General features: G+C 40.0%; 1 protein-coding gene across 1 annotated transcript in view; it reads right to left on the bottom strand.

The window, feature by feature from the left end:
- LOC124276790 overlaps positions 1–21,436 on the bottom strand; it is a 60,675-nt gene extending 39,239 nt beyond the window's left edge. The window contains exon 1 of the mRNA XM_046712440.1: positions 20,954–21,436. Coding sequence (XP_046568396.1) covers positions 20,954–21,029 — 76 coding nt within the window. The 5' untranslated portion in view covers positions 21,030–21,436. The remainder of the gene's footprint in view (positions 1–20,953) is intronic.
- Positions 21,437–22,290: the final 854 nt, after the last annotated feature.

Below are 22,290 nucleotides of genomic sequence, written 5' to 3' on the forward strand. Positions count from 1 at the left end.
CATCCACGTGCATTATTAAAGTTTATTGCATCCACGCTGTGCACTATTAAAGCTTATTACATCCACGCTGTGCATTATTAAAGTTTATTACATCCACGTTGTGCATTATTTAAGTTTATTGCATCCACGTTGAGCGTTATTAAAGTTATTGCATCCACGCTGTGCATTATTAAAGTTTATTTCATCCACGCTGTGCATTATCGAAGTTTATTGCATCCACGTTGTGCATATAAAGTTTATTACATCCACGCTGTGCATTATTAAAGTTTATTGCATCCACGTTGTGCATTATTAAAGTTTATTTCATCCACGCTGTGCATCATCGAAGTTTATTGCATCCACGTTGTGCATATAAAGTTTATTACATCCACGCTGTGCATTATTAAAGTTTATTACATCCACGCTGTGCATTATTAAAGTTATTACATCTACGTTGCGCATTATTAAAGTTTATTACAGCCACGCTGTGCATTATTAAAGTTTTTTACATCCACGCTGTGCATTATTAACGTTTATCACATCAACGCTGTGCATTATTAAAAGCTATTACTTTCACGTTGTATGTTAAAAAAGCTTGTTACCTTTACGTTGATCATTATTGAAGGTTATCACCTTCCCGTAGTACAGTAAAGTGTATCTTCTTTAAGTTGTGCGTTATGAGAGGTTTATATCCATACGTTCTGTATAATTGTATTTTATTACCTATACGTTTTGTATCATTAGTGTTTATCACCTTCACGCTGTGCATTACTAAAGTTAATCACCTTCACACTTTGTATTGTTTAATGATAAACCTTTGTCGTCTTCACGTCTTGCATGATTTAAGTTTATTGTGTTCACGTCTCGCACTATCTAAGTTAATTACCATCACGTTATGCAGTATCAAAGTTTATTTCCATTGTTGTTGTTTTTATTAAAGTTTATCCCGAGGTTCCAATTCCTCCCTTGACGAGTCACTGACCTTCGGGTAGTCTGCCATACAGACCCTGAAACAAGTATATCGAAGAATTTCCATCCAAGTCTAGAATATGTCGCAAGTCTAGATTTCCGGAGTTTCAGTCTGAAAATGAAGAAAGTCTCAGGGCTCCTTTTCATTATATTTTATTTGATTTACTATGAACTGTGTTCCTGTAAAATATGTTCATTTCAGAGACTAGTTGTTAATCTAACTTTTGGGTTCCGCACCGTCATCTTGTGAGAATATTGCTGAAAGCGGCATAAAACCTCATTCACTCGCCCATTCATCTACCCACTCATTCACAACGCTGCACCTGGAGCTCAACACGCGTAATGTATCGTATGGTATCATGGCACGGGCGTTTTTTCTTTCTTTCGTCACATTACTAGCCTAACATGCATTCCCACTTAAAACACATTGTTGATTTTAGTGCGCAGATGAAATACACGTAACTCATCTCAGGAACTAAATATATATGTCTATGTAAATAGACACGTCTCCTAAATCGTATCAGTATCGTCATCGCGATGCTCTTTGTGAACGGTAAGAGGGGAAACAGGTCTATAGCTGTATAATGGCGCAGTCCCTGGATTGTACTCATCTCTGGCGTTCCGTCACATTGTTCGAGGTCGTGGCTTCCTTCCAGACAACAGCTTGTATTCGCCAACCCAAGTTGTTCAGTGCTTGGCTCAGCTGTCGTAATTAGTAGAGACAGGGTTATCTCCCTTTAACCTTGCCACTCAATCACAATGCCGTGATCGTCACCGTTCGGTGTGGAAGTATTCTTAAACTTACCTAGACTTGGACAAGTCTCTAAGGTAAAAATTATTAGTTTAAATGATCATTTCTAAATAAAATATAAATATTCCTCTAACACACTGGCGTCCTTAAATGTACTGTCCGCTTATCTAGACTTGCCTCTTTAAAGGATAGAATTACTATACATCCATGGGCTTAACATTCAGTAAAGTCTTGGAGCAAGGCTAGCAACTACATCGCGATACGACTTCTGTAGCAATCGTATAGTTGTTAGACACGCCAATAAGCTTTGTTATTAAACTTACTGCCCAATGAGACTGACAATGACAGATAAATTTATGATACCGAACAGACTGTACTGAAAAGGAAGATGAAATGAGACACACACTAATTGAACAGACCTGTTCATTACTGCCCCAACAATATAGCACTGGGGTCAACGCGTTAAACCATTCATACCGCAATAAGGAGGTATTATTTGGGATACTATAAATCTTATCATTAACGCAAACATATTGAGATATTTTCATCCCAAATGTTTAATCCGCAATGCCTTAATAATGAGGTATTGTAGTTTCCAGCGTAAATCCTATCGCACAACTCCTAAACTAGTCTGTCTCACAGTCCTTGAACCACATTATTTTCACTAATGCCTAGCCCTCTCTGCAGTGATAAAGCCCTCAATGAAGCAAGGCCAGATTTCCCAGGAATCTCCCAACTCACTGGGGCTCCTTTTCAATTTAAATGGGTTTATTTGTTACTATCAACATTATATTCAGGGACAAAGCGTTAGTCTACGCCTGAACATACAATTTATGCAAGCATACATATAGGTCACGGGTATGTCTTATATTCACAGATCCCTGTCAGGTGTGTTGAAAGCAAGAACATATCAAAACAAGTAACCATATGTTTTTTCCACCGGAAGATGATAGAACTACACTGTTATTCTGCTGACATTCTAGCCACTGAAATAATGATGTGTTCCTATATTTTCGTTATACACCCGTGTATATTCTAACAATCGGGATACTGATTCGAATTTGGCAATGTATTGTTAAACAATATTGTAGTAATATTGCTTCTGTTAGGATTCAGTAGAAGTTCATAACATTTAGATTAATAATAATCAGTTGTCAGGAATGTAATACTATCTAATGAAAGCAGTTGTGTTGAAGATAGTATATTGTGTTGGCACAACACTGTTTCTGCTAAGATTCAGCAGAAGTTCATAACATTTAGTTTTAACAATAATCACTCGTCAGGAATGTAATACAATATAATGTAAGCAGTAGTGTGGAAGATACTATGTGTAATCCGGAGTTCTTCCACAACGGCAACAGACCAATAGCATTATTGTTTTCGCATCCAATCTGTTAACGATAATCCGAGAAGCCCTCTCTTAAAGCTAAAGGTACAGCATCCCGAAACTGGATACTCGTTATCCCAAATTTAGAACTGAAGCCAAGATACACATTCTCTCACCACCCTCCCTCTTGTCTAAATTGTTGACTCGATCGCCATTTACTGATAACGCTTACCTCGCTAACATGCCAGTTCCTTAATGACCATTATCTCAGTGAGCGCGGGTCAGTTGTGTTTCATTGGGCGAAGTAATAATGATCGACAGTGGCACAAATGACCGGAAGATTAGATTAACCCTTGTGAGTATCATCGGAACCCTGTCGTGTTGACGCTGTGGTTATTAAAGGGGCATGTCGAGCGGGTTATAGACCGGCATGCCGTGTATTTAAGAGACCGGATCAAAGAGTCCAGTTGGGATTGGAAGGCTGCATGGAGTTTTACAGGGCACGACACTGTCGATAAGAACCAGTGGTGGGTTTAAGGAGCTCCTCGCTGTTAAAATAACAGGTGGTGGTTTAAATATTAAAGGGGAAGCTCACTCTTGAAAGAAGCAGAGGTGGTTTGAAGGGTATTAATGAATGATACGTCAGGCAGTGGTTGATTCGAGGGCCAATGAGCACGAAACAAATAGATTAAGTTTGGGGCACCTTTATTGAAGAAAAACGACAAATTCTCTCAGACAATCATCGAAATAAATGTGTTTCTAAATGTTCAAAAATACAACCCCAAATTACATGGTTGCAAAGTGTTTTTAAACTTTTATTCAGGCTCATAGTTTTATTTTCTACTTTTTCAGACTCCATACAACTTGCCACTTTTATGTTCTTACACAGTGAGAGAATGACTGACTGACTGACTGAGTTTAGTTTTCGCCGTTTTTAGCAATATTCCAGCAATATCACGGCGGGGGACACCAGAAATGGGCTTAACACATTATGCCCATGTGAGGAATCGAACCCGGGTCTTCAGCGTGACGAGCCAACGCTTTAACCACTAGGCTACCCCACCGCCCCGTGAGAGAATGAGACAAAGTGGGTGAGTGAGTTTGGGTTAAGCACTTTGGGCACTGTAGTGGAGATCTCATTGGGGAAAAATGCATAGTGAATTGCGACAGAATGACAGGGCAATTTGTTTACTTGGCACGTGTGATGAATCACAATACACTTCTGTCGCCTAAATCCACTCGAAACTGTACTGATATCAAGAGCCACTGTGTGACCAATACAGGCATGCGGTACCGGAAGAATCCTGGCCGACGGAAAGGGCCGAGTGGTGACGAACAGACGGGGGCTATTGTTCTACATCCGGGTTATAGTGAGGCGTACCAGACCGTTTAACTGTGGGCGGTATTATTCACGGATAAATCAACCATAGACATAAATCAACCATGAATGCAATATGAAACATTTTCATTAAATTCAGTTATCCACAGGGCGCAAGACCAGTCAGATTCTACAATAGCTAAAATATCAAAATATTGGAATGTTATAACACTTGAACGGCCTCCCATTAATACCCAAGTTTAACCCTTTTCATATTGCGCCGGGTTCCAGATTACTCATACCCCATTGTACACGATTATTTTCACGGAACCAATAAAGAAATAATAATTGTTTCGTGTTTGATAAAAGTATCATCGTTTTGCACCTTGATGTCTGTAGAGGATCAGCGACTGTTTTAGCTTTAAATATAAAGTTTGTAATTGTTCAGTGAATTCCAAATAACAAGTAATTGGCATTAATATACTTCCTATGATAATTTGAAGCAGATGTCACACGTTTTTTTCAAGAAAAGCTGCTCTACAAAAAGACACCAAAAACAAGCACGTGAAAATGTTCCAAAATGCAGTTACCATGCAGTTACTTCTAAGCTAAGGAGAACTGTCAAACAAATATTGTTTCTGATGTTACTTCACGTTAAACGTTTGTATGTTAGTATTTCTTGTCCTATCCAGAAATGACTACAAGCTATTTACAGCTGGCACAACCCCCTTTATCAACAGGAAACAGTGCATGAGTTGAAAATGATATCTGTTGAGATCAGTCAGAATACATACCTGTTTGAACCCATCACTGTTTCCCGAACAAAGCCGTCGCAATATAGCTGGAATAATGCTGAGTGCGGTGTAAAACTAAACCCACTCACTCACTCCCCGAACAGAGACCCGCTGTTTCCCGAACAATCACTTACGTCGCACTCGATTTATGAAACGTGCTGTACAAGCATTATGTTTTGTTGTTTAAGCTCCAATTTACAATAGTTCAGCTACGATAGGGCGGTCCTTACTTAATAGTGTCTGGACCAGACAATCTGCTGATTGACATAACGCGTATCGAGCTACGCATTAGGGATACAACAACATGAATATATCAAGTCAGCCAGGGTGACCACCCGGTCGCCTCTTGCTACTGCTGAAGACCAAACATACCTAGAATCATTGCAATTATTTTTGTGGACACATTATGCTACACGTTCTTTAATATTTGACATGTTGTAACACACACACACACACACACACACACACACACACACACACACACACACACACACACACACACACACACACACACACACACACACACACACACACACACACACACACACACACACACACACACACACACACACACACACACACACACACACACAAATCTTATCGTAACGAAAAACTGGGCTGGTGTTTAACAGCTGTGTACGTAACAATATCGACATCTCGAGTAGGTGGGTATCTTTTTACGACGCCGTCGGCATGTACAAGCAACATCACGGCGGGGTGCATCAAGAATGGGCTTCCAGAGTGTGCGCGATAGCTTTGTAAAGCTCATCTTCATTTATTTGGTTTATTTTTAAGGTACTTCATATGGTTTCCTATGTTCCCCTACGCTAAAACAGGCATCACTTCATAAGTTTCAGTTTCAGTTTTCAGTGCCTTGGTGCACAATATTCCAGAGTAAAACTAATATTTCGTCTAAGAAACATGTTATGGTATTAAATGAGAAAGTACTAAACAGTAACCAAATATGTAATAACCAAAGTGGAACTCAGAACTGTTATTGATTTCAAAGGCACTCTTAGCAAATCAAATCATTCAATACCTAACTTGGGTTCACCAGACCAGACAATCCAGTGATTGACTTCACGGGCATCGATCTACGCAACTAGGAAATAATGGCATAATTCAATCGAGTCGGTCAGTCCGGCAATTTAAATCACGTTATTAAAGATCAATTCTAACCGAGATATTCACCAGGGCAAGCACAGGTGGTTGAAGACCAACGCTATCCTGGATTACCAATACAAGCATGGGATGGTGAAAATAATTTCTGACCCAGATCTTCACGACAAGCACAGGTGGTTGAAGACCAAGGCTATCCTGTATTCCAAAGACAAGCATGGGTTGGTGAAGATCAAATCTAACTAAGGTCTTCACGACAAGCACAGGTGGTTGAAGACCAAGGCTATCCTGTATTTCCAAGACAAGCATGGGTTGGTGAAGATCAAATCTAACTAAGATCTTCAGGGCAAGCACAGGTGGTTGAAGACCAAGGCTATCCTGTATTTCCAAGACAAGCATGGGTTGGTGAAGATCAAATCTAACTAAGGTCTTCAGGGCAAGCACAGGTGGTTGAAGACCAAGGCTATCCTGTATTTCCAAGACAAGCATGGGTTTATGAAGATCAATTCTAACCCAGATCTTCACGACAAGCACAGGTGGTTGAAGACCAAGGCTATCCTGTATTTCCAAGACAAGCATGGGTTGGTGAAAGATCAAATCTAACTTAACAGGTGGTTGAAGACCAAGGCTATCTTCAGGGCAAGCACAGGTGGTTGAAGACCAAGGCTATCCTGTATTTCCAAGACAAGCATAGGTTTATGAAGATCAATTATGACCCAGATCTTCACGACAAGCACAGGTGGTTGAAGACCAAGGCTATCCTGTATTCCCAAGACAAGCATAGGTTGTTTAGATCAAATCTAACTAAGCTCTTCAGGGCAAGCACAGGTGGTTGAAGACCAACACAACATGATAGGCTAAAACAGAAGGTACCTCTCCTTGATCCACAAACAAATCTCATTACGGTGTTGACATCATAAACACGTTTTCGACAACAACAAACAAACAAACGAGTTACACATAGGTTGTTTAAAAGGCTAATTCAAAATACTAACTGAATAGTGGTGAGAGAATCTTTCAACACCCAGACACAAAAATATAATTTCGCGTTGACGTAATCCAATCTTGACAGCGGTAAAATCGATCAAGGATGAGTTAAAGAAAAAAAACCCAGAGAATAATCAGTCTCATTTACCTGCCAAACAAATTCCATTGGGTGGATAATGCAACATACAGGTGAAAGGTATACCAACATATCTCTACGCGGCGCAAAACAATACTCACTCACCAGTTTACGATTTCAAACTAAGGGACCTAATTTACGAAATGCAGGTCACCTTCAAAATCTAGTTCAGCTTGCATTTTTTATATAACTGCGGTTTTTAAGAGGAATCGGTGTACAATGCGTTTCAGCGCTCAACATGTGGTTTTCCGGTTTTTATCAGAAATAAACACCGCCCGGCCCGTGGCCTCTGTGCTTCATGCTTATCTGTCAAACAGACCCAGCTCTATTCCAAATGTAAATAAACACCTCAGTAATTGCTAAACATCGGTGGCATTGAGTAATATTTAACAGATAGGATGTTTTACTGTCAAGACCAGATTTGTGACAGGAGGAAAAAATGTGAGTTTTTGCGTATGAAAGTTATGTGGATACTTGGAATGAACAACAGGAGCTAAACATGTAATTTATCATCACTGTTCAGATAAACGTTCGTGATGGGGCCAAGCTAATGTAACTAAACACTACAGTTAATGAAGATGGTGACGGTGACGATATAGTGATGTTATCACATGAAAATGGTGATGATGATAGTGATGGTAGATAATGATAATGGTGATTATTTGTGATGACAGTGGTTATGATAGCAATGATAATGGTGATGATGATAGTGATGATGATAGTGATGGTAGATAATGATGATGGTGATTATTTGTGATGACAGTGGTTATGATAGCAATGATAATGGTGATGATGATAGTGATGATGGTGGTGATGGTAGATAATGATAATGGTGATTATTTGTGATGACATCGGTTATGATAGCAATGATAATGGTGATGATGATGGTGATGATGATGGTGATGGTAGATAATGATAATGGTGATTATTTGTGATGACAGTGGTTATGATAGCAATGATAATGGTGATGATGATGGTGATGATGATGGTGATGGTAGATAATGATAATGGTGATTATTTGTGATGACATCGGTTATGATAGCAATGATAATGGTGATGATGATGGTGATGGTAGATAATGATAATGGTGATTATTTGTGATGACATCGGTTATGATAGCAGTGATAATGGTGATGATGATGGTGATGGTAGATAATGATGTTGGTGATGATTTGTGATGACAGTGGTGATGATAGCTATGATAATGGCGATGTATGATAAAAATGGTGATGATGACATCTATAAAAATATTGATCTATATTTCCAGATTTGTGACAATGATAATGATAGAGATACCGGTATTCATAATGGCGATGGCACCTAGTGTATGAGGTGAGGTGAAATTGGGTTTAACGTCGTACTTGAGAATATTTTGCTCATATGACGGGCATGCGTGTGTATGTGTATGTGCGGCTGCTTGAACTAGCCCAGACTTAAGCTGGTTTTATAGTGCTAGTCCACTGAGATACCATGCCGCAGAGAAGCATGAATACCCCACTCAGACACATTATACTGACTCCGAACCGACCAGTCCTTGTTATACTCATTAATGTCGACCGCCAGGCAGGGGCCATATGTTAACGTTGTTTGGTATGACGCGGCCGGGAATCGAACCCGCGATCTTCCGCTCTCCGGGCGGACGCCCTACCACTACACCACGGATACGGTTCCTTATGTATGTACACATTGATGATAGATGAAGATATTGATACTAATTATGATCCACACAGGGTGATCATTCATTCTGATGGCGATTTCGATCCCATTGTTTGGCTGTGATTATGTTACGTACCAGCTAGAAGAATCAGCACATGTCGCCCTAAACTACACTCAGCCATGCCCGGTATACGAAATAACAGCAGCAAGGGCCATTACCATATCAATATGAAATCTTAGTCTGTCACACGGTCCCCGAACCGCATTATTGCCCTTTCCGCCAAGCCGTTTCTGCAATTAAAGCGCTAAATGAAGTCTAGATTTCCTCAGGTTCTGAATTTCCCATCTCAATGGGGCTCCTTTTCAATTTGAAAGAAATTCTTCGTTTCAATCAAAATTATATAAATTCAGAGATTAAGAGTTAGTCTACAGAAGTCTGCTCTAGTCTGTAAGATTCCAGCCATATTAGGAGCACGTGTCCAGGAACCACTATCCAAAAGTGCTGATATCATGTGTTTGTCAAAAGGTGAGCGCATCCTGCCCCACCGGTGGCACCAATCACAAACATGTGCAGTTGTCCACGTGTTCAAGAACCCAGGAACACATGGCGCAAGTGAAAACAGGGAACTGCATGGGACATGATTTTAGTCACGGATACATCAAATCTTGAACTGTCCTCCACTTGTCTACCATAAAACAATTAAACCTTAGTAGGGCCTTGAATAGTGTAGCCCTAATCAAACAGCCATAACGCACGAGTCGCTGGACGCTTTTTTAATTCGTCGTACAGAGGGCATGCTAATTTGTTCCTCGGTAAATGTAGACGCTAAGGGTTACAGGGGCGGTGGGATAGCCTAGTGGTTGAAGCGAAGAACCGGGTTCGATTCCCCACATGGGTACAAAGTGTGAACCCCATCTCTGGTGTTCCCTGTCGTAATATTGCTGGAATATTGCTTGAAGTGGCGTATACCTAAACTCACTCATAAAAGGTTACAGCTTCTGGAATATTGCTCGTTCTAGGATGGTTGACTACAGGAAAGCTGAAATCATCAGGGTTTTATCAAAATCTTTATTCTTTTTTATAGATATGACAAAGACAATCCTGTTTCAATGGCAGCTGTTATTTCGAGGTCAAATGGGTAAGTCAATTGAAGGGATTCCACCCTTATTGAACGATACCATACAATCGTTAATTATAACCAATTTTAAACATGTAAACCTCATTCTTTGTTTTGATTTAGCCGATCAGAGCCGACAAGGTGTTGATAAAACCCTAATTCTAATATCAAAGTTCAAAAATAAGGAGTCCTTGCTTTGCCTATCTTTTCACAGAAACGACGTGGGTTTACTCTTATTTCACCTTTATTATGGGGGGCGGTGGGGTAGCCTAGTGGTTAAAGCGTTCGCTCGTCACGCCGAAGACCCGGGTTCGATTCCCCAATTGGGTGCAATGTGTGAAGCTCAATTCTGGTGTCCCCCGCCGTGATATTGCTGTAATATAGCTAAAAGCGGCGTAAACCTAAACTGACTCACTCACATTTATTGTGAAATAACAACCCACCAGACTCCCTACATCGTCAACAGAATGTTCTTGAGACAAATCAACAAGCCGGCCCTGTCATTATCAAATGATGAGGCGAGAACATTTTAAAGCCACGTGATTTCACGCTCGACAAAATGGCGTCTACTCGATGCGCGCGTTACCCTAGAAACCCCGAGATTCCAACGTAACACCACCCATGATGGGTTCCCCGTGCTTCTCAAGAAACATGTTAAAAAGTGGCATATTTCTGAGATAATGGTCTAAAAATACGTGTTTACCTATAACATAGCCAAACACTCAACTGAGTACCACCGGCCTGTTGATCTAACCCCGTGGCATACTCGCGGCTTATTCCGCAACGCATTTCACGCGTGTTATATTACAGGTCCGTATTTCGGCTTCTCAACCTTCGGACGTAATCTCATAGATGTTTACTTCCTCGAGATGAAAGAACATTCTTCGAGTCAGTTATTGCATTAGCGATCTCCCCGCTAGCTTGAGACATCCGCATCACACGATAATCTACCTATGTGAAATACATCATAATTTAGATGCAATCAAGTCTCTCCGAAGGAACTACCTAGCGAGAGGCTCCCAGGTCATATCGTATAACATAATTATTAACTATCTCTTCAGACATAAAAGTATTAAAATATGACTCAACGCTTACTCATGAAAATAAATGAGTCAAAAAATGAAATGTGTTTCAAGAAACGTGCAAAGTGTTCATGTAGCTAAACAGTGATACACAAGGTTGTAAGGCTGTAAAACCCACCTGGGATAAAGATAGGCGCCCCATCCTTCTTCATTTTTACTTATCGTAAACTGGTTTCTACGGGAGATATCACTTGGGTGAGATGAACCAATGTCTTCAAGGAGATTTCGCTCCAGTTACATTGGAACACAATAATTTTCACACTCCGACTTGAGAAATCAACATAACTTCGCTGCAACATGCTAGTTTGCATAGAACGTGACCGGACATTTTTCTAGTTTGTAAACAAAAAGCGCTCATTCTGTAATAAGAAGTAACTGGCTTATGTAAACCTTTATGACCATTGACACACAATAAGTACTAGCTATATATCATCGGTTCTGTTCTGTATTTAATATAAGTAATCAAAATTCGATAAAATAAGTTCGGCTATATTTTAACTTTCATTGACGAGCATTGTCACGTTTGGATGAAATTTGGCTATCATCCAAAATCATATTTCACCCTTTTCAGTGATAATGCCTTCGGTGTAAAAAGTACAGCTAGAAAACTTTTGTGGCAGAGATTAGTGATGTCATTTAGTTATGACGTCAAGGTTATGATGACGTCACACTGCTGTGCAACTCATTCAATCACCCATGTGTGACCAGCTATCTCTGTCACAGGCCGCCGATGTGGGACGATCCGTTACACCTGACAGAGTACAATTAAGATATTGCATATTTGATATAAGTACGCTGCATGTCACTTTGTAAACAAACAAATATGTGTTTTATCAGAAAACATAAACAGGATACATTTAAAACTGCTATTTTATATGGAGATGTATAATTAGCTGCTTAGAATAAACAAGGGCATGGATTTCAGCAAAATCGTCGGCTCTTAGTTAACATTAGTTCTACGCAGTAGCCCTTTACATTAACCCTTTACATTACATTAACCCTTTACATTAACCCTTTACATTACATTAACCCTTTACATTACATTAACCCTTTACATTAACCCTTTACATTAACCCTTTACATTAACCCTTTACATTACATTAACCCTTTACATTAACACCCTTTACATTACATTAACCCTTTACATTAACCCTTTACATTACATTACACTAATTTATATTACATTACGTTACATTAACCCTTATGATACATAGCATTAACCCTTTACATTACATGAATCCATTATAGTACACGACATTAACCCTTTACATTAAATTAACCCTTTACATTACATTACACTAATTTATATTACATTACGTGACATTAACCCTTATATTACATAGCATTAACCCTTTACATTACATGAACCCTCTATATTACATTACAATAACCCTTTACATTACATTAACCCTTTATATTACATTACATAAACCTTTATATTACATGACATGAACCCTTTACATTTCATGAACCCTTCATATTACATTACATTAGCCAAATATATTACGTTGCATTAATCATTCATATTACATTATATAAAACATTTCTATTACATTACATTAATCATTTGTATTACATTTCGCCAACCCTATATGTTTAATTCTATTTTCAATATATGTTACTGGTGTGGTTCATGGAAAACTAGTGTTAACTTCTAAATGTAAATAACTAGAAACCTGATTACTTGCTGGCTAACGGACGATGCAAACTGCGGAGCAAAAGAAAGACTAAATTTCAAGTTTGACGATGGATGGAACTGGCACAGCAAGAGGTGGTTATTCGATAGGCATGTAGTTGATGCGAGGATCATAGGCGATGTGTTTTAGATCTTAAATTTGACATGCTATATTTTCAGTCAAGTAACGTTTAAATAACGTTTGTAATTTTTGGGACAAATCCAATTTTCAAGCTGTTGCTTTCTTTTGGCCTTCAGTTTAGTCTGCTTGTCTTTGTTTGTTTAACATGACTGAAACCAACAAGATCTGTTTCTCATTATGTCATAACTTGTTGTCCTGACAGTAATATTGTATCTTTCTACAAAAATACTCATCTGTTTATTTGGTTGCTGTGTTTTTACTATAATGAAGATAAACAACAGTAAACAGAGAAGGCACATGCCGGCTACAGGGAACAGTAAAGATGTTGGAGATAAACTGTGCTCCCAGTCAGAAATATGTCAGGTAAAACTATGGAGGCCGTGAAGGGACATCACTTTCTCGCCTTCAGTTACGGCCACGAGAAATCGAAAAACGATGACATGAGACGGTGGTTAAAGCGTTCGCTCGTCACACCAAGGTTTCGATTCCCCAAATGGGTACAATGTGTGAAGCTACTACTACTACTACTACTACTACTACTACTACTACTGAACGACTACATATGACTACTGCTGCTGGTGGTGTTACGCCGAAGACCCGGGTTCGATTCCCCACATCGGTACCATGCGTGAAGCCCATTTCTGATGTCCCCCGCCGTAATATTGCTGGCACATTGCTAAAAGCGGCGTAAACCATACTCACTCAGTCACTTTCGCTTTCTCGTGTCGTGTTACCGCTCTCTACCGTAATTGAAGACGAGGAAACGATGTCACCTCTCGGCCACCAAATATAATCCCTTAGTCTCGGTCAAGATGGTTGAGTACATGATTAACCTTTGTAACGGTTCACATCGTCCGTATTGAGGGGAATTTGGGACTAAATAATGCCTGGAGAGCCAAAGGCTTCTCACTGTTAATATACGTGGATGGAAGTCACAGTGTTAAGGAGCAGCGGAGTGGCTTAGTGGTTAAGGTTCTGGCTTATCACACCGAAGGCCCGAGGTCTATTTTCAACATGGGTGCAATAACTATTTTCTGATTTTCCCCGTATTAATATCTCTGGAATATTCCTGAAACACCGTAAAGCCGTAGCCATTCTGTACAGCAGAAAATTTTCAGAAGTAAGTGTTGATGTAGAAGGATGGAAGAGCTCACCCCATCAAGCACTGGTTTTCGCCTTTTGGATCCAACAAGACTAAATAGCGCCTAGTCTCTGAATATATATAATTTTGACAGCAAAAATAATAATTCCTTTTGAATTAAAAAGGAGCCCAGGTGAGAAGGGAAAACCTGAGGAAATCTAGACTTGCTTCATTTAGGGCTTTAGCATAGCAGAATGGGCAGGACGGAAGGCAGACTAACAGCTACTCTCTGAAATGAATATGATTTACTGAAAAAACGCTTTTGAATTAAGATAAAATACAACAGAAAGGAGTCCAGGCTTTCTTAATTTTAAAGATTTGCCACACTAGACTTGCGTGGTCTGCATTGGGTATAATTATTTCCGGGTCTATATGACAGACTAGACGGAAGGGAATATAATGTGGTTCAGGGACTGTGATAATCTGACGTACAAACCCCGAAACAAACATATCCAAGAAAGCCCATGCAAGTCTAGATTATGTGGCAAGTCTAGATTTCCACAATGAAGAAAGTCTCAGGGCTCCTTCTCATTATATTTTTATATTTTTATTATGAATTGTTTTTTTCTGTAAAATATGTTAATTTCAGAGACTAATTGTTAGTCTAGGACTGTGAGACAGACTGGGATGCAACCATCGAATAAAAATAATAGCTAAGCTCTTTGTTCACCAATTTACATTCATTTGGCCTGACAAATCCACAGATGAAAGGAGTAGACGCAACGAACCATGAACCTTGCAAGCATCCCACAGCAGACTAGCGGAATGGCAGTCTATGCTTACGTCAACACGTTGTGCGTGCACATTGCTGTCTTTGACCCGTGATGTACTGAACGACAGTATAAGCTGACAATAGTCCCAGTTATCAGTGATGGCAGACTGGGGATCGTGCTCGTCATGTGGAATATAGTTGTCAGAGTCTACGTTTTGAAAACTACAAATTTAAAATTAGAATCCCATTCTTTGCAAATTCTGGATCAGCCTCTGCGCCACTTTCACCACAGAGGGACCATCTCAAAACAACCGTTATCCTATTTTACACATGCTAGCCAATCCAAACTTATTATTTGTTACACGAAATTGTTGCAAATGAGGTTCGGATAAAATATCTTTAATCTATATTTCACATGATTGACATCTTTGTGTAGTTATTATATAATTTTACAATCTGATTCAATATCTACGGTCTGCTTCCATATGTTAAATGTTTATTCCTTTGTGTTTTAACCTAGTGTGGACGTAACTGCTTTCAATACTGTGGGAAATACGGATTGGAGCATACCCAAAGTTTACATCCATCCACTTCCATTAATGTCAAAAACTGTAATAACTAATAACTCTTTTGTAAAAAAAACCCCACAAAACAAAATTAAATTGATTTGGGACGGCCCCTAGTTTTTTGAGTGAAATGTACATGCTCCACCTGAAATATACAAGAAGCACCTGTCATGTCGACATGTTTACCGGCATTGAGCGAAGGTCTGACTGTCATCGTCAGCTGTTCTCACAAACATCCTAAATCGTGGGTGGTTTTCACCAGCCCGTATCAGACAAATATGTTTAAGGATGGGTTAGTGAGACACACTTGTTGAAAACAATATGCCCCGCCAAGGACATAACGGATTCATTGAAAAGGAATGACATCCTGAAGTGTGCTGAATCTGATCTACTTTGTCATTCTCCACATGTTGAAGTCCCTGTTGATAACTTTAGATGATTGACTATTTGCATGTCTGAAAGTTAAATGTGTTAAATGTGGATTAATTCCTCGATGATGATTTGTTATAGAGGCAAAAAAACATACAGCGGAGAGAGCTACCCATTGACATCCTGACACTGCTTAGGTAACGGAGAGAGCTACCCACGGACATCCTGACACTGTACAGGTAACGGAGAGAGCTACCCACGGACATCCTGACACTGTACAGGTAACGGAGAGAGCTACCCACGGACATTCTGACACTGTACAGGTAACGGAGAGAGCTACCCACGGACATTCTGACACTGTACAGGTAACGGAGAGAGCTACCCACGGACATCCTGACACTGTACAGGTAACGGAGAGAGCTACCCACGGACATTCTGACACTGTACAGGTAACGGAGAGAGCTACCCACGGACATTCTGACACTGTACAGGTAACGGAGAGAGCTACCCACGGACTTTCTGACACTGTACAGGTAACGGAGAGAGCTACCCACGGATTTTCTGACACTGTACAGGTAACGGAGAGAGCTACCCATTGACATTCTGACACTGTACAGGTAACAGAGAGAGCTACCCATGGACATCCTGACACTGTACAGGTAACAGAGAGAGCTACCCACGGACATCCTGACACTCTACAGGTAACAGAGAGAGCTACCCACGGACATCCTGACACTGTACAGGTAACGGAGGGAGCTACCCACGGACAACCTGACACTGTACAGGTAACAGAGAGAGCTACCCACGGACATCCTGACACTGTACAGGTAACAGAGAGAGCTACCCACGGACATCCTGACACTGTACTGGTAACGGAGAGAGCTACCCACGGACATCCTGACACTGTACTGGTAACGGAGAGAGCTACCCACGGACATCCTGACACTGTACAGGTAACGGACATCCTGACACTGTACAGGTAACGGAGAGAGCTACCCACGGACAACCTGACACTGTACAGGTAACGGGGAGAGCTACCAGCGGACTTCGAGGGCTCCCTGCACCTCGGCTCACCGTGATCTACCATCACTCCGCCAGCTATCAGCACCTGTAGACCCGATATCTCGCGGCCACACGGGATATACTCACACACATGGGCTCTGGTTTCAGTGCATTAGCCTGCACACATTCGTAACGTGATTTTCCAGGGAATGTGTTCACGAAGAAACACGTTGGGCCGGGGCCGTACATGCAAAAAGCCACACTCTTTGACAATATAGGCATAATTCTGACAATATGGACATGCAAGGTTGATACTCGTCCTGCTCCAAGGCTGTACTGAATGCTAAGACCATAGATGCATACACTAAGTCTTAGTAATTCTATCCTTTAAAAAGGCAAGTCAAGATAAGCGAACAGTAAAGGATTATATTTTGTTAGAAATTTAGGAGATAAACATTCTGTGTTTGAAAATCAGAGGTATATAACGAAATTATAATGGCTCTAAATTTGATTTAAAACCGAACGCGTAGCATGTTTATCTCCTTTCTACCAATACCGCGTTATTAAGATTTAAAAAAGATTCATACTGTGTTGGAATGACTACAATTAACAAATTACAATTCAGTATTTACTTAAGTCATGGTAGAATTTCATATGAACTGTTAATTATTGTACAAGTCTAGGTTGATACATAAAGCTAAAATTCAGCACAATGGCCAATATTTACATAAGTATTTTACTTGTTAAAACTGCACTGCACCTTACATGCTAAGAATGTACAGTGAATTCATGGCTAAGAAACATCTGCAACTGTGCGACGACGTCGTGATGGATCAAAGTCGTGACAGATGATGCGGGTAGGCATCAGGGATCACTTGCACCAAGCGACCTCAGCGTTAAGACCATCGTCCATCTCACAGACTTAAAGGAATTTGCCCTTGTAAATAGACATCGTCGTGTTAGAGTGTCTTCTCATTTACCATATCTGAGAACAGGAACCGAGGTCAAAGCGTTACCTTGACATTGACACTGGCATCCCATATAACATCTCAGATCACCTACCAATACTTGTCTGTATACTTCTTCCTGTACATGTTGGGTACTATCATGAAGAGAACTTAAACTGGACTAAAGCAAGTGAAACTGACCTAATGTTATATCGATATGAAACAGAAAACTACTTTCGTGGAACTGAAATTAACAATGCTCACTTTGATAACAATGTAGACTACATCGAATACTATTGTGATTACGTCACAGGCTCCTTCTGCTGCCGGAAGTACTCCATCCACACGCTTTAGGCCATTTCTTAAACCTTACTGGAAGAAAGATGGTCTAAATAATCTGCATAAAGAAATGCGAAATTGTCGCCAGCAGTTGGTTACAAATGGTAAAGTAAGAGATAAAAACGATGCTGCCTATGCAAAATATAAAGAAAGTAAACGGCTATTTCGTAAGAAACATCGCCATGCAAAACACCAGTTAGCTAAAAATAGATTTGATGAAATCTACGAAGCAGCAGAAGTAGATGTTAAAGAATTTTCTAAATCTACAAAACGTTACAAACGCTGCAAAGGTAATATTGAAAAACTTACCTATGATTCTCAAACTTGCTACGAGGAAAGGATATTTGCAGTCTGTTTGGACTTTATTTCCATTCACTAGCTGCTCCTTCCCCTGATGTAAAATGTGACTATGTACATGCTCAGAATGTGAAAGAGCAAATTGCTAATATTGAAACAAGCGATGACATCGGTTCGCCATTGCACTGTCCATTCACTGAAGATGAAATGAAATCCATTGTACAGTAAAACGACTTAAAGTACGAAAGTCGCCTGGTCCTGACGGCTTAGTGAATGAGCACATAAAGAAGGCTGGTAGATCGCTGCTGCATCATATTGCCTTACTATTCAATGCCAGTATTACGTTTGAATACATTCCTAAATCATTTTCTATAGGTCAAATTCTTCCAATCCACAAGGGCAACGGTAAACCCAAACATGACCCTGCTAATTATAGAGGAATAACCATGACGTCTGTATTAAGTAAACTCTTTGAAAGACTTCTCCTTAACAGAATAGAGTCCTGGATAGATACTAAGATAGAATTTCCCCATCCTCTGCAGTTTGCATTCAGGCGTCACTATGGTGCTGAAACCGCCGTACTGACGTTAAAAGAAAACATTGCATATTACAATGAAAGGATGTCGCCTGTATACTGTGCATTCTTAGATACTGAAAAGGCATTTGATCGGGTGTGGCTTGATGGCTTATTTATTAAACTGTATGATATTGGAATAACGGGTAAACTATGGAGAATATTAAGGCTCTCCTATAGCTCCATTTGTGACTCTATCAATAATCTATCTCAATCATTTCACGTAAAATATATTATTACCACACATTGTAATCTTCATTCAGTTGGAGGAAATAAAGAATATCTATCTATCCATTATATGTAAGCAACGTCTAAAGTATATTTATAACATGTGATGTGATCCGTGCCATTCTATTGAATGTAAACTTATATTGTTATTCTACCATGTTTCAGGCTCGTTTTTCTTTAATGCTTACATTGTAATAAACGTCCATCGCCTCACACTCCAGTGGCGTTGTGGTTCTTGCCAGACAGAAGTAACCCCATTCTAACGATAGTACATTTAATCATGGGATGCTTTCGTGATTTCTAAGTGGTAATTTAATCCCTATATGTCTGTCCTGAAGTAAAATCGTACCAAGTTTCGGTACAGCTGATTCGTGTAGGAAAACACGTTAATTCAGGAGTCTAGCCAATATGGCCGCAATTAAACTTAGTCCATAAAAGCTATCTATCTTGATCCCGCGGTAGTTTCGCCTCACAAACTCTCGCGGCTTCTCGTGTACGGGCCCAACTCTCGCCGTGTCTCGGCGATCGTCAGTGATGTGGAAATACACCGGTGGAACAACACGATAAAAGGTTTTTGCTTCAGTGGCTGAGATAGTTATTTATGTTGGAAATATTTGCAGACATGTTGATGCGGCAAGATAGCGGGCGATGTGACTCACGTTTGTGAGATAGCCCGATGGTTCTGTTTGCATGAAGAACCGTATGGCTAGGTGAATTTGTTCTGTTCATAAAAAATTATCTGATGTGAAAATTGACATGTCACAGCCATTGTTATAGTGATTGCGACATCGATGATTTGGATAACAGCAATTATCATGGCAAATTTCATGATAATGTTGATGATGATGATGATGATGATGATGATGATGATGACGATGATAATGTTGATGATGATGACGACGACGATGATGACGATGATGAGAGGTATTGTTTGAACCATCATTATTGATGATGATGATGATGATAATGTTGATGATGATAATGTTGATGATGACGACGATGATGATAATGATGACAATGTTGTTGATGATGATGATCAGAGGTATTGTTTTAACCATCATTATTGATGATGATGATGATGATGATGATGATAATGTTGTTGTTGTCAACATCATTAAAAACAGCACTAACTTCAGGTATTAGAGACATCAATTACACATGACGACATTGCATCAACAAAACCATCCCCGCAGTCACTAGTAATGCAGCAGTGCATCGGGCTCTTACACACTAAACACATATCTGAATATTGAAACAGTTCCATATCAGCGTTGGCTACTTGATTGCTGGTTTCTCCTGTAGTCGAATCAAACAGTCTCTGGGAAAAGGATGTTTGGTGTTGGACAGTTCAAGCATGCCCGTGAACGTACTGTGTTGTGTGTGCAAACATTCCATTGTCAAACAGTTGAACTGACTGATACAAGATTGTGTGCTTAGGGTCCACATGCAAACACAATATGTAAGGTAAACGATTGTTTTTAAAATATATAAAATTTCAGTAGAAATGGGAATCACAAGAATCGCCCCATCAGAATACAAAATATATATACAGATTGTTCAAAAGTTTCTCAAAATGAAACAAATGTGACATGACCCATGAAACAACTTAGTTTGAACCATTAACCCAAGGTCTCTCTTTACTGGAGAAAATGAAAGGTCCCTGGTATGTAACCAAACAGATTTCGGTCGGAATTAAACAAGCAAATAAATGGCTAACTCTCTCACCTTTAGACGAATCTGCACCTGTTATGAACGTAAAGCCTGTCCATGCGGCTAGAATCACGAGCAGACGACACACCATGGTATCCGAAGCCGCTATGTTCACGTCTCCCGCATCCTTCCACACGAAGTGTCTACATCCAAAAGTAACTCGAGTCAGGTCGACTGTAGTACCTCCGCGATATCAGCAACATATTTGATAAAACCACGAGCAGACGACTCTGTATCTATCCCTTATCACGTGACCAAACGTCAACAATGGCGTATTTAGAACGACCGGAGCCAAGGAAGGGGCAAGCTAGGCTCCTTCAACTCAGAAATGCAGTATTGTATTGGAGAGGAAATGTTTATCACTGGTGCTATACAAAACTCGCCAGAAGTTGGCCGCAGGTGGTTTTCGTTGGAGGCCAAAAGCGCCAACAGCATCCGCCATATTCACCGCGTGATCTTTCCCGCGCTTGACATTTTTAGATTGAAAGGTCAAAGAGGGAACCGCTACTCTCCATCGTAGGGTCGTATGGGAAACATACCCTCACATTGGTCGTGTTTGTTCCTCATGTTGTAAATACAATGTCGAGTTATCTCTCGGGGGCTCGATTTGTGTTGATATCATTTACGTAATGATAAAGAACTATCTGCTTACAGTTTTAACATCTGTTGGTGTAGTGGGATAAATGTCAATGATTGGGCAATTAAAATTGTTATTCAGATTTGAAGTAGGTCAGAGGATTAAATTGGTCCCGTCGTAATCTTTGTAACATTTAAAAGTTGAAATATGTACATTGAATAGATCACCTCATGGCCAGAGAGTAACCAGTCTCGATATTCACCGAAACAGTTTCTGTGTTCAAGTAAAAGAAAATACTGTTGAAAGGATAATTTGGATGGATCACTTAAAATATGTGATAGCACTTGGTGTTAACCCCATTATTTCAAATCCCTCATTGGAATGTCACTATTAAAGAAGTAAATTGTAATCTCGTGGATTTTCCTTGGCTAACCAAGCACAACTATTTTGCGGTTATGTTTGTAACAGGTCTAAAACAAGTTAGGTCACGCCCTCTTAATTTCAAACCACTGCTGACTGGTATTCGCTACGACCCTAGTTAGAACTATCTTTAATAACTCATGCTTGGTGTAAGGAGAAACTAAATGAGCGAGTGAGTGAGTTTGGTTTTACGCCGCTTTTAGCAATATTCCAGCAAAATCACGGCGGGGGACTCCAGAAATGGGCTTCATACAATGTATCCTTGTGGGGAATAGAACCCGGGTCTTCGGCGAATGCTTTATCCAGTAGGCTACTCCACCGCCCCTTCCCGGACCTGAGTAGATATACAGCATTG

The sequence above is a fragment of the Haliotis rubra genome, unplaced genomic scaffold (genome assembly GCF_003918875.1).
Source record: "Haliotis rubra isolate DU_JTF1 unplaced genomic scaffold, ASM391887v1 Scf213, whole genome shotgun sequence".
Classification (NCBI taxonomy): Eukaryota; Metazoa; Mollusca; class Gastropoda; order Lepetellida; family Haliotidae; genus Haliotis; species Haliotis rubra.